The sequence below is a fragment of the Ixodes scapularis genome, unplaced genomic scaffold, assembly GCF_016920785.2.
Source record: "Ixodes scapularis isolate PalLabHiFi unplaced genomic scaffold, ASM1692078v2 PGA_scaffold7__128_contigs__length_106722199, whole genome shotgun sequence".
Classification (NCBI taxonomy): Eukaryota; Metazoa; Arthropoda; class Arachnida; order Ixodida; family Ixodidae; genus Ixodes; species Ixodes scapularis.
In genome coordinates, this window is record NW_024609882.1 from 6,749,436 (window position 1) to 6,770,371 (window position 20,936).

Consider the following 20,936-nt stretch of genomic DNA (forward strand, 5'->3'; position numbering starts at 1 on the left):
ACCCCATATAGCTTAGCTCTCACCAGTCTGAACTCAGATGGCTATGATTCAAATGCTTCTTAATCAGGAAAAAGTCCCATGCTGCAGAAAGCCCATACATTGGTTGTACACAGGCTTTCTCAGGAGTGACCTATTACACCAAAATGTTCACTCTTGCTATCTTCAGATGTACCTCTTTTCAAAATCAGTTCTTGCGACAGATATTCAATCACATATGCATCACAAAGAAGAAAAATTTCAGGTCACAGTTCATAATTACTGGTAGTAGTACTCGGTACTTGGCAGAAAATGTTGATACACAAGATTAGTTGACACCCATTGCTCTAGAAGAGAGAAGCAAGAGATCTTCACTCACCGCTTTGTCCATAGAGCCGGTAGCATGCTTTCTTGGCAGGTATGGTGACCTTCTGGATGTCCAGGCTCAGCTTGATGCAGGACTGCTGCTTAACCTCCACAAGCTGTGTTTCGAAGCACGCATCCAGCATGGAAGGACACCAATCCACAATTGGTCAGAGGCCCCTCGAAGCAACAAAATTGCGAGCTTTGCTCACCTTGTAGACGCAGCCGAGGGCAGGCTGTTTCTGGCACGTGACCAGGTGCGTTCCAATGCCAAAACAGTTGATCTTATGACCCTGCCATAAACGAAAGAAAGCGCGGGTTAAACAGCAGATGATGTGCAGAAAAAATGAAAAAGGTATCTACTCATTGTATGCGAAAGTTTTAGTATTGGTAACTTGTATTTTAATAGCAATGTGGGGTGAAGTAAGAGGAGTTCTAAACGCCTCATGAGTACCACCACCAGAAGATGAAGAAGATAAGACCAAAGCTTAATTGTCTCATTAGCCATGTTGATGATTACCTGTACCCTTCCAGCCAGCGCTATCTATATTTGTGAAATAACATCTTTTATGGTTCTGGAAGGAGAGATCGCTAAATTCACTAAGCAGCATGTTGGCAGCAGTCAGGGTAGATAGAAAAAAGAAGGAAACTAGACAAGAGCCGACAAGTGCACTTCTTTTGACCTGCATCATGCCTCGCCTTGCTTATATATTCTTTCTACGCAGCCTGGAAGGAGTGATCTCGCCAAATCGCCAAGATTTGCTCTGCCGGAAGAGAGGCAGGAATCTGGAGCATTTGCTCCAAGCACTTACACCTTGTAAAGCTATAAAATGCAAGCTTCTATATTCCTACAGACACAAATCAAATTGTACATCCCTGATCTTCGTAAACATAAAGGCTGCACACCATATTTTCTGGACCATGGTCCGCAGACTGTATGTGCATTCAAAAAGTTGAAATTTTATGCGGGACTATACAAGGATTTTTTTTCTTTCTAGATTGTTCATTATGATAAGATGAAACGAATTTTGTGAGTGACATATCATACTTACCAGATTCTAACGCACACCTTTTTTTCAGAAAAATACAGCTAGAAATGGCGTGCACGTTACAAGAGGATAAGAAACCAAAATCGCACAAGCAATGCCTGCGACAGTCCCACTGTCATGGGCATTACAAAATGGCGGCACAGCATTCGTTCGTCAATATTCGTCCCGTTCGTTCCTGCTTTGTTCGGTCATCACCTGCACTTGCAAAAGCTTGAAATGGCTAAAGCGCACTTTCAAGAAATGCAAGATCTCGAACGCGATGGACGCCACCAAGGACGACATGCTTCGGTGCGTGGACAGTGAGAGAGAACTCTCAGAGTGCGAGGACTAATATGCTCGTAAGTCAATAAACTTTGCTCGTTTTTCGTGCACAAAAACTTCTATTTTTTTCTTCACAATGTAAACTGGGTGCATGTCAAAATTCGGGGCAAGATGAAAACATTACATTTGGTTACGAAAACTGGGTGTGCGTCAGAATTGGGGCAGCCTTAGAATCGGGTAAATATAGTACAATGTTAAAGATGATTTTGTACGATACAATTAAGGTCCTTTGTAAGCTTACAAGGCAGATATTTGTCAAGGTTCACTAGTAATAAGAATTTTTTACATGCAGGCTAGGCACCAGCCTCAGACTAGAGCCACTAAATAAGCTACGCTTCAGAGCAACGACACTTTAGCCACCTTGGCGCTTCTAATTATGGTTACCAGTCATCTGAAGCTTTATAATCGCAGGAAACATTTTTCCATTCTCCAGGAATGGTAGAACAGTTGGCGACAGAGCAAAACGATATCACTTGAGCTTCCTACCGCCGAACTGCGATGATCGACAGTTGCGTCTGCTTTGCTCTAAGCACCAAGATAGCGGCGCCCACTAGCAGATTGGGGAAAGGAGTACCAGTACTATTAATGTAGCTCATTTAGTGGCTTTAGTTCGCACTACGGTCCAGAAGATACGGTATTTTAGAGGATCGCCAAAGCAAATGCGGAGAGCAAGTCGTCTGCTTCTTGCGCAGGAGTTGCGGCGACGTCAGAATGACGCCAAGCTCTGACAGGCTTTGATTGGAAGGGTAGTGGGTAGACCTCAATGCCAGACGCCAGAGCCGTGTATTGAGAGAGTTTGGTCAATGGGAGGTGCGGGCAGAGTCAGGGCGTGCGGCAGAGTCGGAAAGAGGGCTTGGCATGCTCTCTTGACCAACCAGCAGCCAAAAAGAATCCCCTAGCGGTGGTAGCGGCAAACAGTTTTGATCAAAAGTTTATGTTCGTATATGGTTTTAATAAACGCGTAAGAGTGAAGTGTAGTAACTCTTCGTGGTTGAAAATAGGGTGAACGTGTTATTTTGATCATGATCATGCAGAAAGATATAAGAAACGAATGCACCGAGCAACTCTGTTTTGCACGGACGTTCGGACGGCAGATTCCCGGCCCTGGGCGCTTGGCGTACGGATCATGTCAATCTTTCCGCTAGTCGCACTCTTCCACCATCATTTTGGATTAACGTGATTGAAACATCACGTGTACCATATTTTCAGCCATTGAGAGTTACTCCAATGCAGTTATCAGGTTTGTTTCTCGCGACCACCGCCAGGGTATTATTTCCGGCTTCTGGTTGGTCACATTCGAATTTCTGAAGACGTTCTGAAACACGCCCAGCCCGCTTTCGGCCAATGGCGCCTCCTCATTTGTCTCCTATACTTCCCAGCGAATGGCTAAACTCTCTACATTTACGGCTCTGCCAGACGCCTCAAGGTCTACCCACTATATTTTTTTCAGTCGGCCAATAAAAACTCGCCGTTCTGACATCACTGCAACCCCTGTGCAAAAGGCAGACAAACTTTAGCTTTGCACGTGCAATGGCAGGTCCCTTCGAGCAAAGCAAAGCAAACCTGCTCGTTGAGGGAGATGACGGTCTCCTCATTGATGTCGTTGCTGGCCACGATGACCAGGTCCTTGAACCAGGGCTGTCCGAACTGGTCCGCAATCTGCCCGAACAGGGCGCTGGCGCACGATGAAAGGTATGCCAGGTCGCCGCTGTCGATGCGCACCCCGACAGCCCGGTAGCCAAGGTCGTGCAGCGCCATCGACACAGCGGAGAAGTTGAGCAGGCCGCTCCTGTGCAAACGGACGAGATATCGTCGGTTCGCAGCGCCTAGAGTCACCCAACGTTCCCAGAGTGCCAGAGGGCCAGATGGTGCCAAAATGGCGGCACAATTTTTTTTTTTTTTTTTGTTTTTTTACTGTGGTCTTTGCGAACGTTTAGAAAGCATTTGTTTTGCATAAAAACGAACGAAAGAAAGTTCTTTCCATGGGAACTTCTATTGGAGATTAGTACAGAATGGCAGGAGCGTGAGGTTTTCGTAAAAGTTCAGTTTACGAGGTTTTGAGGCACAATTAATGCTGTCTTTGTACAACCGCGTTTCACCGGTGATTTTGAGCAGCACATCATAACTTCAGGAGTAGTTCGCCGGGCATCCAGTCAAGAGACAGGGGTTGGCAGCCCCGAAACTCCTTCCACCGTAGGAGTTTTGGCACCAAAATGGCCGATCGAAGCTAAAATAGAACGGTTGCGACGGAAGCTATCGAATGCGTTACTCTGGAAACATTCAGCGACTCTAGCGGCGCCGTCGGCACGTGGTGCCTGGAGCACATCTCCGACTGGTCTGTCTACAGAGTCCTCAAATGTGGTTCCTCAACTCCCACCCGACGATGTCGTAAAAGTGATCATGCTCTCGCCTGTCGCGATCCTGGCAGAGGCACGTCAGCAGAGATGGATGTGGCAGACGCCCGTCCTGCAGCGGGTTGCTCTGCGGCCAAGCGGTTGACGGAGACAAGAGCAGACGCGAGCCGAGACACAACGACGGCGGTGGCCCTCGCGTCCGCTAGCCTTTTTGTCAGCATTTCTATGACCTACTGCTGAGATTGTGACAGCCAATGGCGCGACGCGACGGCTTCTTCGACGCAACTTGTTGCCACTTCAGGACAAGATGTGATTAATGGACGAAATAGGACAGTTAACGCACGAGTCGAAGATGCGTTCTCAAGGCCGCAGTTCGGGCAAATGATGCAGGTGGTTCGCATTCTGCTAGAAACGGTATGTGACTCCAGGGGCCCTATGCTACATGACGAGACCAAGGGACCGAAACAATGTCTGCTACGATAGAACAGCACCGCGCCGTTGACCAATCACAGAGGGCGATGTTGTCCCGGTCCCTGGTTCCGCTTGGCCCCGCCGTGTAGCATAGGGCTGCAGTGACCACAGGGATACCTGTCTGGACTGACAGAAGCGAACAAACGCAAAAAAAAAAAACGAGATTGATGCGGCGTTGTAACGGGCCGCTACTTGCCGCAACAGGTCGTCTGGTTCTTGGTGTTCAACAACATGGCCTTGTTCATATGCGGTGTTCAAATTTCCGGTCGTTGAGTTGTTCTGCAGTTGCGCCCGGGGCAACATGTCAGCTTCGACGGTGCTCTGGCATTGCGCAAGTGTTAGTCGTGTGCATGAAAGTCAGAGTACCAATCGAGGCATCAAGCACTCATAAGAACGAACATTTGTGCGTCTTAGCCGAACGTGCAGTAATCTTTTTCTGAACCCGAAGTATGAAGATCAATCTAAGTGGTATAAAAAGATGGGAAACTTTTGCGCTTTTGAACTTAGTGCATGGATGCATTTTATAAATATCAAACTTTCGAAATTATTTGATATACTGTAAACGACTTAATTTTCGTAAGGACCTAATTTTCGCGAATTTCGCGAATTGCCTACAATTCGCGAAAAATAGGTCCCTCGAACAATTCCAGTAAAATGTAAACACGTTGGAGTCTAGATAGAGATCCCAGCGCGTCACGAAAATTAGAACCCGCGAATTATTACAAAACTTCAGCTTTGACCTAAATCGCAAAATATTGAGCCCGCGAAAAATGAGTCGTTTACAGTACTCTGTGAATTTCATCAATATGTGAAGTCTGAGAAGCTCAAAATCTCTGAACTCCAAACCACTACTGGTTTGGAGTTTAGACTCAAATCACACTCTGGTGTGATTTGAGTCGATTGTGTTGTGCACTATAGAAAGTTGTTTCTTTTTAGCAGTAGGTTCAGACTTACATTGAATGCGTAGCAAATAAGATAATGTCCAGGATACCAGATGGTTACTTGCTACTTCGCTTGCCTGGGGAATCTGATGAGTTGCACCTTCAGGGGAGGATTTACTAGCCTGCCAGAGTCCTCCTCAACCCCAAGCAGCAACAGGTGCTGTGCTCATGTCGTAAACATTTTCTCCGTCCTGTTGTCTATTCCACCAGAAACACTGTGATATCCGGACCTCCGTTAGATTTCTTTAAACTTAGCAAACTTTGATTTTAAAGAAATTTGAAATCTTTAAATGTTTCAAACTCGAACCTCAAAGAAATTAGAAATTGTAGAACATAAGCATCGAGTAAACTTGAATGCTTTTAACTTTGTGAATTCAAACCCTGGCAGTGTTAAAATGTTGCAGACTTTGCAAATTTTAATCTCAGCAAGGCTGGATAGTTTCTAAACCTTTTGGAATCAAACCTTGAAGAGGTTTACAACATCTCTAGTCTTAACAACGAAATAGCTAAAGCAGAAAGCTGACAGGTTGAAATTTAGAGCAGTTTATAATGTTCAGTTGTCAGTCAGTGCTTTTCCTGTGTACTTCTCCCACATGTCACCTGTTTCTTTTTTTTTTTTTTTTCGCATTGTTTTTTTATTGTATTTTTCTTACGTTCCCGCCAATAATGACATAGCATTCCAATTCAACACCCATCACGGAAACATATCCCATGTAACCTTTGGTGGAGAATATGAATTTCCTGAAAAACACTTAGGAAGAATGGCCTCCTCCAGAAAGCCCCAATTGTGGATTACGAAGAGAGCAAACATTCATTCTCGCCAAATATTGTGACCACAGACTGAAGGGTTGTAGAATGATTGGAACAATATATGTGAAAGAGCTACCAGCCTTTCATTTGTTCACAAACAAAAGCGAGCTCACCTCCGCCTACGGACCATGGAGATAATGCCGACCACTACTTTAGATCTAACCTCGAATCACAATAATAGCAAACAGATGTCCCCCAAAATGCTGCTACAACAAATATGCCAGCAAACAAAAAACAAAAACATTCTATACTTTTCTATCTTTTTAACAAACATTTATGTTTGTCTCTGAGGTCTTGAGTATGTCTGTCTAATTTGCCCCATATCTAAGCTGCTGCACTCCTATCTGATTGCTACTCACATTAGCAGCAACGTCACTTGTGAGTGACGTTGCTGGTTATTTGTACATGATCAGGAGCATGTACACAGTGAATAAGAAGAAAGTTGAGGTTGCTAAGTGATACTGAAAGTATGGATAGAAAATTAATGCAATGGCATGTTGCTTCAATGTGGACCGCAAACATGTGAGCAAGCGAGACTCCAAATATGAGGTACTGATTCAAGAATGCCATGGCAATAGGAAATATAAACAGGCAATTCAGTGACCATCTAGAAATCATCATGTGTGCGCAAGTGACCAACAGCAAGGTTATTGCATGAGGCAATAAAACCTTGTTTCATTAGTGCTTTGGATATAAAAATAAAAAAATGAAAGCCAATTACAACTACCTGTAACGCCAAATTAGAGCGGAGCTCTTGAGGAGAAGGATGGGAAGGTTTGGAGAGTGGGATATGCCCCTCCTCCTCTCCTGCTCGCCTCCCATTTAGGGAAAAATTTTCCGCTAAATTTAGCGGGGAAATTTTTCTGCTAAATTTGGTGGGAAAAATTTTTAGCTAAATTTGGTGGGGCAATTTTGCTGCTAGATCTAGCAAGGAATTTTTTCCGCTAAATTTAGCGGGGAAAATTTTCCGCTAAATTTAGCGGGGAATTTTTTTCTGCTAAATTAAGCAGGGAATGTTTTTCGATAAATGTAGCGGGGAAATTTTTCTGCTTAATTTAGCAGGGACACTTTCCTGCTAAATTCAGAGGGGAAAATTTTCCGCTAAATTTAACGGGGGAAATTTTCCGCTAAATTTAGCGTAGAATCTTTTCCACTAAATTTAGCGGGGAAAATTTTTTGCTAGATTTAGCGGGGAAACTTTTCCACTAAATTTAGCGGGGAAACTTTTCCACTAAATTTAGCGGGGAAATTTTTCTGCTAAACTTAGCGGGGAAATTTACCCATCATGCACCGCGCGGTGACGGCAACGCCGCTCAAGCCGGAAACGGGCGCCTAAGAGTTGCGCTCTAAAAAAGACTCCAAGCGCAGGGCCCCATTCATCTAGCCACACTAGATACATGCAGAAATTTTTGTCATTTTCAGTTTTTTGTGGACAATTTGTACTGAGAGACTTGGCCACCGAAACGCTGTTCATCACCCACACTACTGATGACGAATTCCAGGCAAGGGCAGATTGAACCAGGAAATTACGGTGAATGAACTCGCAGCCAACAATTCTCTTCTCAAAAAAAAAAAAAAAATCTATTTCAATAACACAATTTTCACGCCTTAGCTTATGCACACATGCAAAAAAATTACCAGCACAAGAAAACTATAGCCAATGAATGGTTTTTGACTTATGGCTAGCTACTAAATAGTTTCTCATATACCGCATACCCATGCTTTCATCACATTCGGTAGTTTCAACAGAGCTGTAGTCACATCCATCTCCATTTGAAAAGCACAAGGCTTGGTGAGCTGCAAACCACAAAACTGAAGGGTAGTTACTGCCTCAAGCTACAAATTGTGTTATTTTGAGAGTGAAGCCTGATCTCCTTTTGAGGGATATTTAGCTCACACAATGCTTCAGAAGCATTCACATCACTCAACAGTTGTCTTGCGGTATGTTACACCGATAAATCCGTGCTGAGTGTGCGTGGTGCAGTGCACTTAGTGGCGTCACCTGAAGCAGGAGCCAGGCCTGGTCCGTAAAATGCTTGCCTTGCCGAGTATAGCTCCTCTGAAATGAGGGATGGTGCCCTTGCTTCCATCACGAAAAACCTTCTAGCTGCGGGAGATGCAGGTACCAAGTGGCACAATGCAAGCAACTCGAAGCTATCTAAGCAGAACGCAAACAAAAAATGATGCAGGAATGTAGAGAAAAGGAAGAGATTATCATGAAATCTTCTGCACTCAAATTATTTTCCTTGTGTAAAGGGTAAAAAAAGAAGGCTATAAAATACACAAAGAACCTAGCAATGTTGTTTTCGTTAAGTTTAAGGCAAGCCACAATCTCTTTGTAAGCAAAAAATGGAAAAACAAATGGCACATGCAAAGGTAAAAGAAAAGTGCTAATGAGGGTATGAATTGCTCTCTTCATAAAGCTGTTTGGCTACTTTTTAAATACATTTATATGTATGTGTACCTATATTGAAGTACACAAGTGCTGATGCTTGAAGGGCCCAACACAATAAAGACCACAATAAGTGTGAGCATTTCAAATGCATTGCCATTTCAAAGGTAGTGCTGCAGGTGTCTCAGCTGTCTGTCTGCTACAAATGGCATCCTATAGCGCTAATAACTAGAAATCATCTATTTGTTGTGCTTTTATCAATGCACCTTTAATCCTTGTGACGGGTGCCAATTACACGAATCAAAGGTCACCATAAATGACTCTACAAAAAAGACCAAAAACTAGACGACACTGTTAAAGGGGCCATAAAACTAGTATTTTCATACTTTCTCCAACGCTCGGAAAAACTCCTCGACATCTACATGAATGAAGCGCACATTAACTCTCCCCTCCATGCACTAGCAGCCGCAGAAAGAGTGGTGAACACCAGTAGGGGTGTTCACCACCTCACCTCACAGGCAGAACGAGTGGTGAAGTGATCTGGTGCCAATATATAGACTGCTAATTTCTGCCATAACCATGTCTTGGGGCAAACAAGACACAGGAGCACAAGCTGTGCTCCAGACATTGTTAGAATTCAGCTATTCCCCCCAACAAAGCAGTCCGAAACAAGTCGCAACCAAAATGTTCACCAAGCCATTGCCCACACAGTGCTTAAGTCCAATCTACAGGTTGTCCCCCCAAAAAATGTAGTGTCTCTTTTACCGCAAAAATAAACTATGCATTGCTGGGCGCTCAGTCTCTGCCCACAAGCAGCACACATGGACCAGACTAAATGCCAATGTTTCAGAGCTTACTGTTATCTGGATAAACAAAAATTATAAGCGATTTTCAAAAATTTTTAATGGGAAAAAGGTCACCGACGAAGCCCATGAAGGGCATCAGCTACCAGGGAACAAGCCCCATTTCCCCATTGAAATCTTCAGAAAATCATTTTTAACTTCTGCATAAGATAACGGCTAGTTCTGAAAACTTTGGCACCTGGTCTGGACCACTAGTGCTACATTTCGGCAGAATCTCAGCATTTGGCAATGCATACCATAAAATACCACAGAAGCGCCCACATTTCCCAAACTTGGGAATCCCGTGAATTATATGTTGAGTGCCCGATTTGACCGGATAAGCACCCATGTCTAGACTAACCCAGTTTTCACTGAAAGTGGGGCAAACGCTCCCCCGTGCTTTACAATAATTTATGCAATAAAAAAACAAAAAACAAAATTGCTTATAAGGGCACGCTGTGTATGCTGATCTTCAACTAACGTCCTCCTGGAGTTATCCCCATTATAATCTTCAAGACTATGTCAATACACTCAGGAAAGGGTAGAGTGAAAGAAACAGCTCAATCTTATGCTCGAAATTACACTGTGACAAAGAACTGTCCGGCTAAGTGGTGCCTCGTGCGCATACATAATTTCACATGTACGCCAGTACGGCTGCATAAAGTGCGTAACGTTTGAGCCCAATGTTGTTTCATGGCTCTTGTAAGTCTTCCACGTGAGTTGGGGTAACCCTGGTAGTACAGGAGTTGGGAAAACAGAGAGATCAGTGGCCGAACGTGCCAGCACACCCCAACTCGGAGATTGTGGAGCAAAAGCTCGCGCTGCAGAGCCCAGGGAACCCAAGTTCAATCCCGACCCCTGCCCATTTTGATCGGGACAAGCGTCGTATCGGCACACGGACGTGCATCACCACTGCGTGATGCGCGTTAAAGACTCCAGGCCAACAGTGGTACTGCACTAGCTAAATTGATCATCAACAGCAAAGTCATCAGACGTTCATTGGGGCTGGCCAACTTCCCTTCGGCTAAACGAACACAAAACACAATAAGTTACGGAAACTCCTGGACGGGAGTAGGAGAAACCCGGAGACGGGAGTAGGAGAAACCCCAAGACGGGAGTTTGAAGAACTAAGATGGGAGCTAGGGGAATCCCGGAGACGGGAGTTGGGGACGCTCCAGGATGGAAGCCAGGAAAGCCAACCTGAGGACGTCGTAGGTGTCGACCAGCGCTAGGAAGCTCCTGGGGAAGGCGACGGCATAGGAGACAAAGGCCGCCAACTCTCCGTCGCTGGCTTCGTCCTCGAGCGCCCTGAAGGTCTGGCTCAGCTCCTTCCTCCACTTGCAGCAGAGGTCAAAGAAGTTCACCTCCCCCCTACCATCAGCCGACTGCAGTTTCTGCATGAACAACAATGCGCTGCCATTCTATGATTTATTCATTATTCACGGTGAATGAACTAAAGCTAAATTGTGGAAAAATGTGTCGTGCAAACAAATAACCATACATTTGCATGAACTTCTGGACTGTTTACATGGTATGGGGGACGCTTTGTATGTGCTCCCAAGATTAGAATATAATTCTATGAAATAGCAAACATTCTCGAAGTTTCGCTATAATGAAAAACATACAAGATATTAAATGCTCGCATATGAGGTTATCAGAAGTAGTAGGTGCAAGGCTGGTTCAACAAGCTTTCCCAAGCTAATTCATTTTCCCTCGAGTGAAAATGACTTCCAAATAGCTGAATGCTTGCAAACACAGAGGTGCAGAAAGGTGGTATGACAGCGAGGGGAACCTGTCCCCACTTTCCGCATTCTTGTATTTTTCGGGAGCTTGTAGCTCCTTCAACAACACAACTGAGAGAAAAGCTGGAGTACTACTCAGCTCACACTGTTGAAGAAAAAGCTCATGCTGTAACGACCCAGAGATCAATAGCAGCATTTGGGGTCCCCCAGATATTCCTTCTATTCATGGATGACACTGAATTGTGCGCTGAAAATCCCCACTTGACATTATTTGCTTACAACATCACAATCTTCAAGAATATACAATCACTCAACGGAAACATTCTTTAGTGGTGTTCAGTGTTGCTGAACTCACTTTAGAGATGTTCAGTAAGTTTTCTTACTAATCAAGACAAAAAGAAAACGTTTTTAAAATCAGGTACATACTATATATTATCCACATGTACCGTTGCGGACGGTATGAAAAAACCCAGGCGAGTGCGTGGCTTCGAAGACCTGCAGCACATACTATCTGAAGAGAGCTAAATCATTATCCAGGCTTCAGCGGTTCTTTTTTGTCTTGACTTTCCACATTAACAGTTGTCGTTGAGATAATGCTGATTTCGGCGGCGATTGCAGAAGCCGGAAGAGGTGCTGCCTGACTTCGAGCCTGGGGAGTGCCTTTGCAGCAAGGAATGGGCAGCAAACTTTCTTATCTACAGTCGACTGGCAGCGGTACTGCAAGTGAGGAATTCCCCCTTGTGTTTTTTATTATTACAATGTGAAAACTGTCACCTGTTTCACACATTCAAAAAAGCAGAGGAAAAAAAAAAAAAAAGTCCAGATGTAGTTATGCAATTTCCGGCAACTCTCTCCTCCTCCATATTTCTCCCTCCTCTCTAGTTGACATGTCGCGCTATTATTCTGTGCTCGTGCATCGGTTTTGAGCAGTTGCGTTTTTGGGCTTTATTAAAAATGCATGTGACTCTGTAGCAAAATATTGATTGATGGGGTAGTCTTTCGACACCATATTAAATCACCTAGCAAAAAATAAAAATAAATTTTTGGGGGGGGGGGGGGGGGGGGGGTGTCAGTGCTTCTTTAAAAAAAGCTACCACCACTAATCCATAGAGAAGTTTCATTCAACAATATATTGTCACCATATTGCGATGCTCTTGGTAGATTTGAGCCTCCCAACCATGAACCTGACTGTACTGTACTGTGTTTAGGACAAACAGTCCTTACTTAAAGGGCCACTAAAAAGAAGAAAAAAAAAGCTTCTTTTAAACAGCCTGGTTGGGACATGCATATGAAAAAATGAAGTTTATAAAAAAAAAAAGTTTTTTTAGAGCAATATTGACGGCGCGAAACGTGACTTAGTCTGCAGTCACCTGCTTTCCACTTGTTTTTTCTCTCGGTATTCCGGGCGCGTGCTGGGGCAAACACGGGTATTTCCAGAAAGGGGGTCAGGTGTTGGTCACCGTATCATATGTTTAAGAACCCCCCCCCCCCCCTTTCCCACACCCTAAATTTTTACACATGCATGTTAGAGAGGTGGATCGGCTTGACTATCACGCTGAGGTGGAAGAGTGTACGACCATCTCGTTGAGGTGGAAAGAGTGTATGACTATTCTGCGACGTCATTACTTTATGCGCAGAATTTGAAATAAATCTCGCGCCGTCAATGTTGCATTAAAATTTTGTTTTTCTTCGCGTAAAAATGATTTCTTGACATGCGTGTCCCAACCAAATTGTTTAAAAAAAAAACTATTTTCTATTTTCAGTGGTTTTTTAATAGCTTACCATATATATCTGTGCCAGTACCATGTATATCTGTGCCAGCACATCAAAACCTCATGCTGTTACAAGGGTGCTACGCTTTTATTATTATTATTATTATTCCCGGCCGAGCCCACCCATACAATCTGGAAAGCTCTGTCCTGACGAGCACTCATGTAACCAGTACTGTCTAACACATGTTAAAGAGCTCAGCTTAGCCATCATACTGCACTGGCCAAATTGTTCATCAAATGCACATCAGTGCACTTCGACCACCGAAAACAACATTGGCACTCCATCATGCAGCACGAGTAAGTTTTATAATTCCTATGCCTCACTGAATTAAAGTCACCTTCCCACACTAGTCTGAAATTATATATACTACCAGCATCACGAATGCCACGATTAAACTATAGTGTTACAATGAGCCACAATAGACAGTTTTCATAGGTCGCCACTTCTTGGGCAGGAAGCGTGGATTTGAGGCCCTGCCGAACACTGACGTAACCTTCGAGTTTATTACGTACTCAGAGTGCAAGACCAAACAATGGCAGCCTCGGATTATTGGTGCAGCGGCTACCAGACGACATACTCTTTTGAAAAGGGTCTATTACTTTGAGAGAAAAAGCCAAACTCAGAAGATGCACTCACCCTCAGTTTGCAGTCATCCCTGCAAGCAAAACTCATGATGAAGGCGTGGGCGTGAGTGCCCTTGAGAGGGATGTTGAACAGCTTTCCCGCCAGGACATTACTCGTTCCATCAAAACCTGGGCAAGTAAAAGAAATTTCCAAAATGAGGAGTATAGAAATAACCACGGAAAGCGAAAATACTGGTGCTAGCGTGGGGGTGTGGCATCTGGTGTGCGTCTTCAACCAGTGTTTGCCTGGTCTTTATTTTGGTTCACAATTTTCCACCTAGCAATGTCTGATCGGTTTGTCAGTCTTATCAGTTCAACGCAACACTGGTGGTGATTGTCGGAACTGCCGACATATCTGCTGTGGAGGCAGGCAACAGTAGTCGTCTGCTTGGCTATGGCTTGAACTGTACCGGCCAACCAGCTGACAGAAGTGTTGGTGACCACCAGTATAGCTGTTGCAACACTAACAATGCCTCCACGCATTGGTGTGCGGTACTGCAACCTCTACCACCGCCCACCAGGGTTGAGACATAATCTCTAGGCTTTGCACCAATACTCAATGCACGAAAGGGGTGTTGAAAGCTAAATATACACACGTGTTGATACGAAATTCGAGCATCACACGTGGGAATGAAGCTGCCGGTACTTGCCTCCCACGTACGCATACTTTGAAGCTGAGAGAGCTCCATCCGGGCCCTGTGCCCTCCGAAGCCCGAATTCGAGAAGGCTGATGTGCGCTCCTGCAGCCATTCGGAATCGGGCAGCGTTCGTGGTCACCAGGCTAGAAGGGAGTAACAAACATGTTGTCTCAATTGCAGCGTTCACACCTTCTAAGGCCCTCCGCAGACGGTGTAATTTGTTTCTAGAGTCTTGACGTTTTAACTCCAGAAATACAGTCCCACTGCATTCACTCGCAGCAACTGAATACTATTTACATGATGAAACTGGAGACACGGAAACAAGAAGGAAGTGCACAACACCGTGTTGTGCACATGTTTTTTTTTACGGTGTTGTGTATGTCTTTTTGGTTTACGTGTATTTGGTTTTATTATGTTGCCTAATATACACCAGCTCACCTGCATGCTCAATCTTCTTTCTATTTAGACACGCAATTACATGGAAATTATGTGTTTTTATATGTTTAAATAGTATTGAGAATACTAACTGACCTTTTGAAACGATTTAGTCCCAAAAATGATTCATTTCCCATCAGAACCAAGTTAAAGCCCTCTGTTTAGTTGTCGTCACCCATCACCATAACCACAGGGGGAGCCACAGAAGATATTGCGTTTCTGATTGCCTGATGCTACTTCAAACCTCTCCAAGTTGTTGGAAGCCTCTTTCAAGCCGGACTCGATCCCAGCTATTAGTGTTGCAGCACGAGGATCTAGGGAATGACTTGCCAGCAACTCCGAAATTGCTGGGGAAAATTGTTCCGTCTGAAGCAGGCCTCACAAGGTATCAGTCAGTCTGGTAACTCTGCAAACATCCAGTGACTTGTGTGCAAATTCAAACACCCCACCTGGCATAGTTTACCAGGTTCAGCAGAGTGGTCTCGAAGAGCTGCAGCACAGCCAGAGGGCCCTCAACTCTGATCAGCGGTATCCTCGGGAAGACCACGGTGCCCTCTGGAATGGCGTACAGCTGCACGTCGTCCGCATTGAGAGATGCCAGGTAATCGTAATAACCAGGGTCCACATCGCCTGGGAGGATGCTCCGCAGGTATGTGATGTCTGCGGGCAATGTGAAGGAACAATGCTTAAAGTATGGTCACACCTTTTTACAGCCACAGCTGTTGCAGGCTCTTTCCACCACTGGAAATGATGTCTGTTATTGATGTTGTAGTCTGCTGCATGTGAAGTGGAGGCATTACCACTGAGCTACACCACAGAGTTAACTACCCGCCCCATACTAAGGATTCTTGTAGTGTCCAATGCACACTGCACACGCTCTCTAGAAAAAAAAAAACATAGCCGATAACAATCTAGCACTGTCACTGCCAAGAGCCCAAGCCGCGAGATGTATGTTCACACACTCTGGAACAAAGAAGAAACAAAAGCGTTTGGAACAAGAAGGTCAGATGTCTATTTTGTTATAAACACGTTTGTTCACGCATTCCGCGCTGCGTGAACGGAACGCCGATGCCTTCTCCACAACACGCCCCAATCAGATTGCAGGCACTTCGGCAAGGATTCGAAAACGCCATCCAAGGATACGTTGGCTAGCACATAGCCTTGGATCCACCAAGGAGGCTAGCAACTTGACTACAAAGAGGTCAGGACAGTAGGATATTCCCTCAAAACAATTGAAACAGGTGATATATATATATATATATATATATATATATATATATTTATTTTTTTGTAATGATAAAAAAATTTTTATAAAGAACTCAAAACAAAAGATACAAGGCCTCAGCACCTTTTTTGGCTTTACGTGAACACTGGAAAGAATGCTTCTTTGATATGTGAGCAGAATGACTGGAAGGAACTTTAGTGTTAGATTGAATGAGGCAGTTCATATTCATGTTTTATACATAATACAATGCAAGTGTAGAACAATTTTCAAAATAGCATGACAAACACATGCAGCCAGAGCACCCCCGTAGAGTACAAGCTGGTGCTTCTGAATACGTCAGAATAAGGACGCCTTGAAGGATCTATTCCTTTGTCTTCCGAACTTGAGTGTGTTGTGACGACAGTCTTATGCCTACCGGCATTGTTTTGGTACGTTGCCACTATCCGTGATGTGATTGGCCTAAGCCATTTTGGAGCACCGTTTGGAGCAGCCAAAACAGTGTTTTGGAGCAGCAAATGTGGCCTTTGGAGCAACCAAAACAGTGTTTTGGAGCAGCAAAAGTGACTTTTGGAGCAGCCTAGACAGTGTTTCAGAGCAGCAAAAGTGGCTTTTGGAGCAGATATTCCTCGAAAAATAAAAATATTTGTTTTAAGTGCTGTATAAATGAAGGGCACTATGTGTCGTGTTCTGATGTGACATGTTGTGACGGAACTAGCTGCTTGTGTTTTTACTGCTGAGACATCTCACAAGTGTACAGTGCTGTAGGCATTGCTGAGCAATTCCGAAAAACCGCTTGCCACCGTTTTACTGGCTCCCGATGTGCCAGGTTTTTGTCAAAAGTAAGCAAATGTAGAACAACGGATTGCAAGCGTCCCGGGTGGTGCTTCTGTCGTGCGATCATGTTCGCATGCTCGTGAGGGCAACTTCGACAGGCTTGCAGTTACGCGTGCTTCATCGTGCGAGCAGAGACAACGGCTGTTTGATCGAAACCAAAACCATGCCACTCCGTTCTGTTGCCAACAGATTTCCAAAATAGTATGCAAAATATAACTGTTGAGCATACGACAAATAACAGCCCAGCGCGCGTGCTTGCCAGGCCGGCAAATAAAGTACGCACTAAACACATACAAAAAGAAAAAAAAAAAAAAAAAAACTGAGCGCATCGTTGCAAGACATTGCAGGCCAGGGTTAAAACGTTCTTGGGGCACTTTGTGCAACCACTGAACTAGAGACAAACAAGCGCGCTGTGCGGGTTCAGCGTGCAGACATTGCATTCTTCCCTTTAGCTCACTTCTCTTCACCAACTTTCTTTCGCGGTAGATTTTTCACGTACCGGGGTCCCTCTTGAAAAAAAGCCCACTGAGAGAAACTATGGGTAATCAGTACTTCGACACAGCAGTCTGAGTTAAAGGGGGATTTTTGTAGTAACGTATGATTTACACAAGAACAGGAATGTTAACGAACATGCGACGTGTACTTAGTTTCATTTTAGAATGCGCCATATATGCAGCGACACGGGGACGGCAACACCCAACGTCGCGCGATCACGGTGACTGGAAGGCAGGGAGCAAATATAGTTTTCCCACGGCCGTTGCTTTCAGGAGCAAGTGCTTCAGCTCACAAAGGTACTCCCGCCGTGCAAAACAGCGGCTTCATTTCATGGCATGACGGCATGGCTGATACACGGCACGCTAGCATCCGTGCGTCTGCACACACCCGTGTCTATCGGGCCGCTTGCACCACGTAACACACGCGTGCTCGATTACGGTACTCAGTTTAGTTTTGGTTTTGAAAGGCGACCGAAATTGTTTTTTAAATGCAGGCTTGGCGCAGATTACCCATATTTTGGCGAAACATAGCAGGATATAGCAGGGTTAGCCCCTTGGCACAGTTTGGTGATATTGGCGCAACAATCACATCACTGCACTATTGTTATACTTGTTCTGCAGAGTGCATCAATCGTAATAGAAAGGAATATTAAGGGCGACCATAATCCTCGAAAGTGGACGTAGAGAGAGCAAGGGAAATAATGGGGAGGGAGAAAAAGAAGAAAAAAAAAGCTCTGCTTCACATATATGTAAACATGCACATTTTTACAAAGTTTTTCATTACAAACACGAGTGCTTTTATTCCCTATCTTTTAACAATGAGAAAGCAATGTAGTCAACTGATGCACGTCAAAGTCAGTAGTATAGAAGAGTCTCCCACACACGCGCTTATGTGAAACAAGATGTATTAGCTGATGCAACTACAGTATGTTTCATAGCCTGTTTATTTTTAAAACATTACATCTGACAAGAAGCATACTTTTGGTTTTCTTCCATTCTGACATTATGCATGTTCCCACGAAAACGGGACAAGAGGCTTCATTAGACCAAAAAGATGGGACGGCAGAAATGAGTTATTAAAAGGGGACTGTCCCGTACTGAACGAGACATTTGGCATCCCTAGGTATATTTGCTCAGGATCACGCTCAGAGAAATGCAATGTGCAGGAAAGAAAGAAGCAAAAAAGACGTGAAAGGTAATATCGGCTTTTATGTGTACCCTTTCAAATAAGTAGCTTCTCCAATGTCACTAGGCAAAAACATGCAATTAAATGCCACTATAGAGAAGTCCAGGTGACGAAATGAAGAATACGTTTGGCAGTACCACCTTATCGAAGAAGCACATTCTACAAAGCGAATCACACAACCTACAAATTATTTTCTTTGTTGGATTTACAACCGATCTTGCAATGCCTGGCAAGATCGGTTTACAATCGACCTTGCAATGCCCCAACCGATCTTGCAATGCTTGGCAATAAACTTTTCGCCTCTCTTTCTTTCGTCACTAGGACAGGAAGTTCCTCCTGTCCAGTTTGTTTTTGTTTTCATGCGCGCGGCCTCCCAATTGAAAAGACCCCGAGTGTTCCCTAGTAAAGGGAGGTCCACGTACCGCTTTCGGAGTAGTGGAACGCCTGCAGGAACCGAATGCAGTCTTCTAGGCCCGCGAACACCGTGAACTCTCCCTGGAACGGATTCTTGCGGAAGAAGACGTCGAAGACGGCGTAGTCATTGTGCTTTCCGCTCTTCCAGTAGGCGTACGCCATCGTAACCTGGTACAAATCTGCAGCGAAATAGAAAAAGCGCATTATTCTCAACTAGAATTCATCGCAAACTTACTGCAGCAACAACGGATCAAGCGACCCCAAATACCTGTGCGAAGCGTCATTTCGCGAGCGAACAGACACGCTGTTACCACACGATCACTTCGCGATTTAGCCGCACTGGCCGCACCCTGCTGTGCGGAAAGCTGACACCGCGAGGACATTGGCTCGTCCGGGTACACAATGCCAACAATGCCCTGACGTGGGTTTGTGTTAGTTGTAGTAGTATGTGAGCCTGCGACGGGGCGAGAGTAGGGAAAACCGAAACTTGGCTTCGTCGAGAAAGAAGGCACACAGTGACGCAGGGTGCAGGCATCCGGCCGATTGTGATCGAGCCCAAGATTTCCTTGAGCGTGAGGAAGCATATAGAGCCTCGTAAATTGACTCACCGGTCAGCAAAGGCTGCACGACGCCGATTCGTAGCGAAGTTGAGGTGTGGGCCTCTAGCCCGTGGTGGGACCCGCCAACGAGGGCCATGTTTGCTGTGCTCCTCTCGCAACTACCGCTAAGAGCTAGCCACGGCTATCGCTGGATGCGAAATCTAGGAGTATACTATCGTATCGCGACGGCCAATAATTTGATAACTGCCGAGGAATTTTGTTGTTTCCATTGCTTCTCGCACAGGCGCCCAGCTAGATACTCAGCTGACGGCGCGTTGGCCACTGGCGCTTGCGGCCGACGACGATAGAGAGTCTCTACTTCGATGGGGCTAAACCTTCCGCAACGAGTTCATGTAGTACAGGCGGCGTAGACAGTGTAGTGATTTCGCTTGCAGCTTTTTCTTGCCGTTGAGGCACAACAAGTCAATAACAATTGACTTTTATAAGGCAGCTCACGGTTGAAACGCATGCAATGAATAAACATTCCACGACGTCAATAATGTAAATATTTCGCAACCAGTGCAGCGTGAAAGGATGATATGTTATGCAAGGCCTGCACCGCCCGCTACGCCTCTACTGCCTCTAAAGTGACGGATTCACCGGATCATCACACAATGGAATATTCCAGTCGCTTAATTATTCCATAGTGGCTCAAAGTGAGCAATTAGTTCAGAAAAAAGTACTCCTAATGTTGTGTTCCGTGTATAGACCGCATCTAAAGGGCCAATCTTCCTTGTAATAATAATAATAATAATAACAAAAATAATAATAATAATCTTTATTATTATTATTGAGCACAGATGAGTAATAAGTGAAAGCAATGCCACCGCGCAACAACTGAATAATGATTGCCAAACACAAAATATAGTCAAAATAAAAAAATAAAAAACTAGTTTATTACGTTTAATGCAGGTTTGTGAGCTGATAAGGCCGATAATAATAATAATATATATATATACAAATGTATTAATAAATTTGGGGCCTATTCATGCTTTCACATTATCCACGTTATTAAGCGTGCGCAAGTAATTATTGTCAGGCATCTCAACGCCGCAAGAGCAACGGCCATCGTGTAGATGACACGCTCACTGATCTCTATGACAATTGCTGGATCGCGCTTCCCCGCTTGTTCGCTGCAGCGCAAGTGAAGCCACCGGGCTTCACTCGCTTGGGATACGATTTGCCGTTTTTGCTAGCCTTTGCTGCGGTTTTCCAGCGTGCTGACGACACGTTTTCTACTCGCTCGTCGTCATTCGCCGAGGAAGTTTTTTGAAGACTCTGTGTATTGTTGAGACTTGCCGTTGTGAACACGTCGAAAAGTTTACGAAAGTGCAGTGTCGCAGGAAAAAGGCACAACGCGTCGAAAGGAAGGGCTGGCGGCGTGTTCAAAGCATCCTTGGCACGCCGAAGTGCCGTGTCTCTGTGCCTTCGCGCGCTTGGATACCGACCAAGAA

The 20,936-nt window shown here is 44.7% G+C and overlaps 1 protein-coding gene across 4 annotated transcripts in view; it reads right to left on the minus strand.

The window, feature by feature from the left end:
• Window positions 1-19,798, minus strand: part of LOC8035902 (nicotinate phosphoribosyltransferase) — a 32,117-nt gene extending 12,319 nt beyond the window's left edge. Inside the window, exons 1-10 of one of the 4 annotated variants that reach the window (XM_029986896.3) lie at window positions 19,492-19,798; window positions 18,892-19,062; window positions 15,180-15,390; window positions 14,308-14,438; window positions 13,671-13,786; window positions 10,720-10,913; window positions 8,288-8,344; window positions 3,273-3,498; window positions 552-632; window positions 356-458 (exon numbers count right to left, since the gene is read on the minus strand). In XM_029986896.3, coding sequence (XP_029842756.2) covers window positions 356-458; window positions 552-632; window positions 3,273-3,498; window positions 8,288-8,344; window positions 10,720-10,913; window positions 13,671-13,786; window positions 14,308-14,438; window positions 15,180-15,390; window positions 18,892-19,062; window positions 19,492-19,579 — 1,378 coding nt within the window. In that variant the 5' untranslated portion in view covers window positions 19,580-19,798. Of the gene's footprint in view, window positions 1-355; window positions 459-551; window positions 633-3,272; window positions 3,499-8,287; window positions 8,345-10,719; window positions 10,914-13,670; window positions 13,787-14,307; window positions 14,439-15,179; window positions 15,391-18,891; window positions 19,063-19,151; window positions 19,272-19,491 lie in introns of those variants that run through there. The other 3 variants (XM_029986894.4, XM_029986897.4, XM_029986895.4) reach the window with 3 other exon arrangements.
• Between the last annotated feature and the right edge of the window lie 1,138 nt (window positions 19,799-20,936).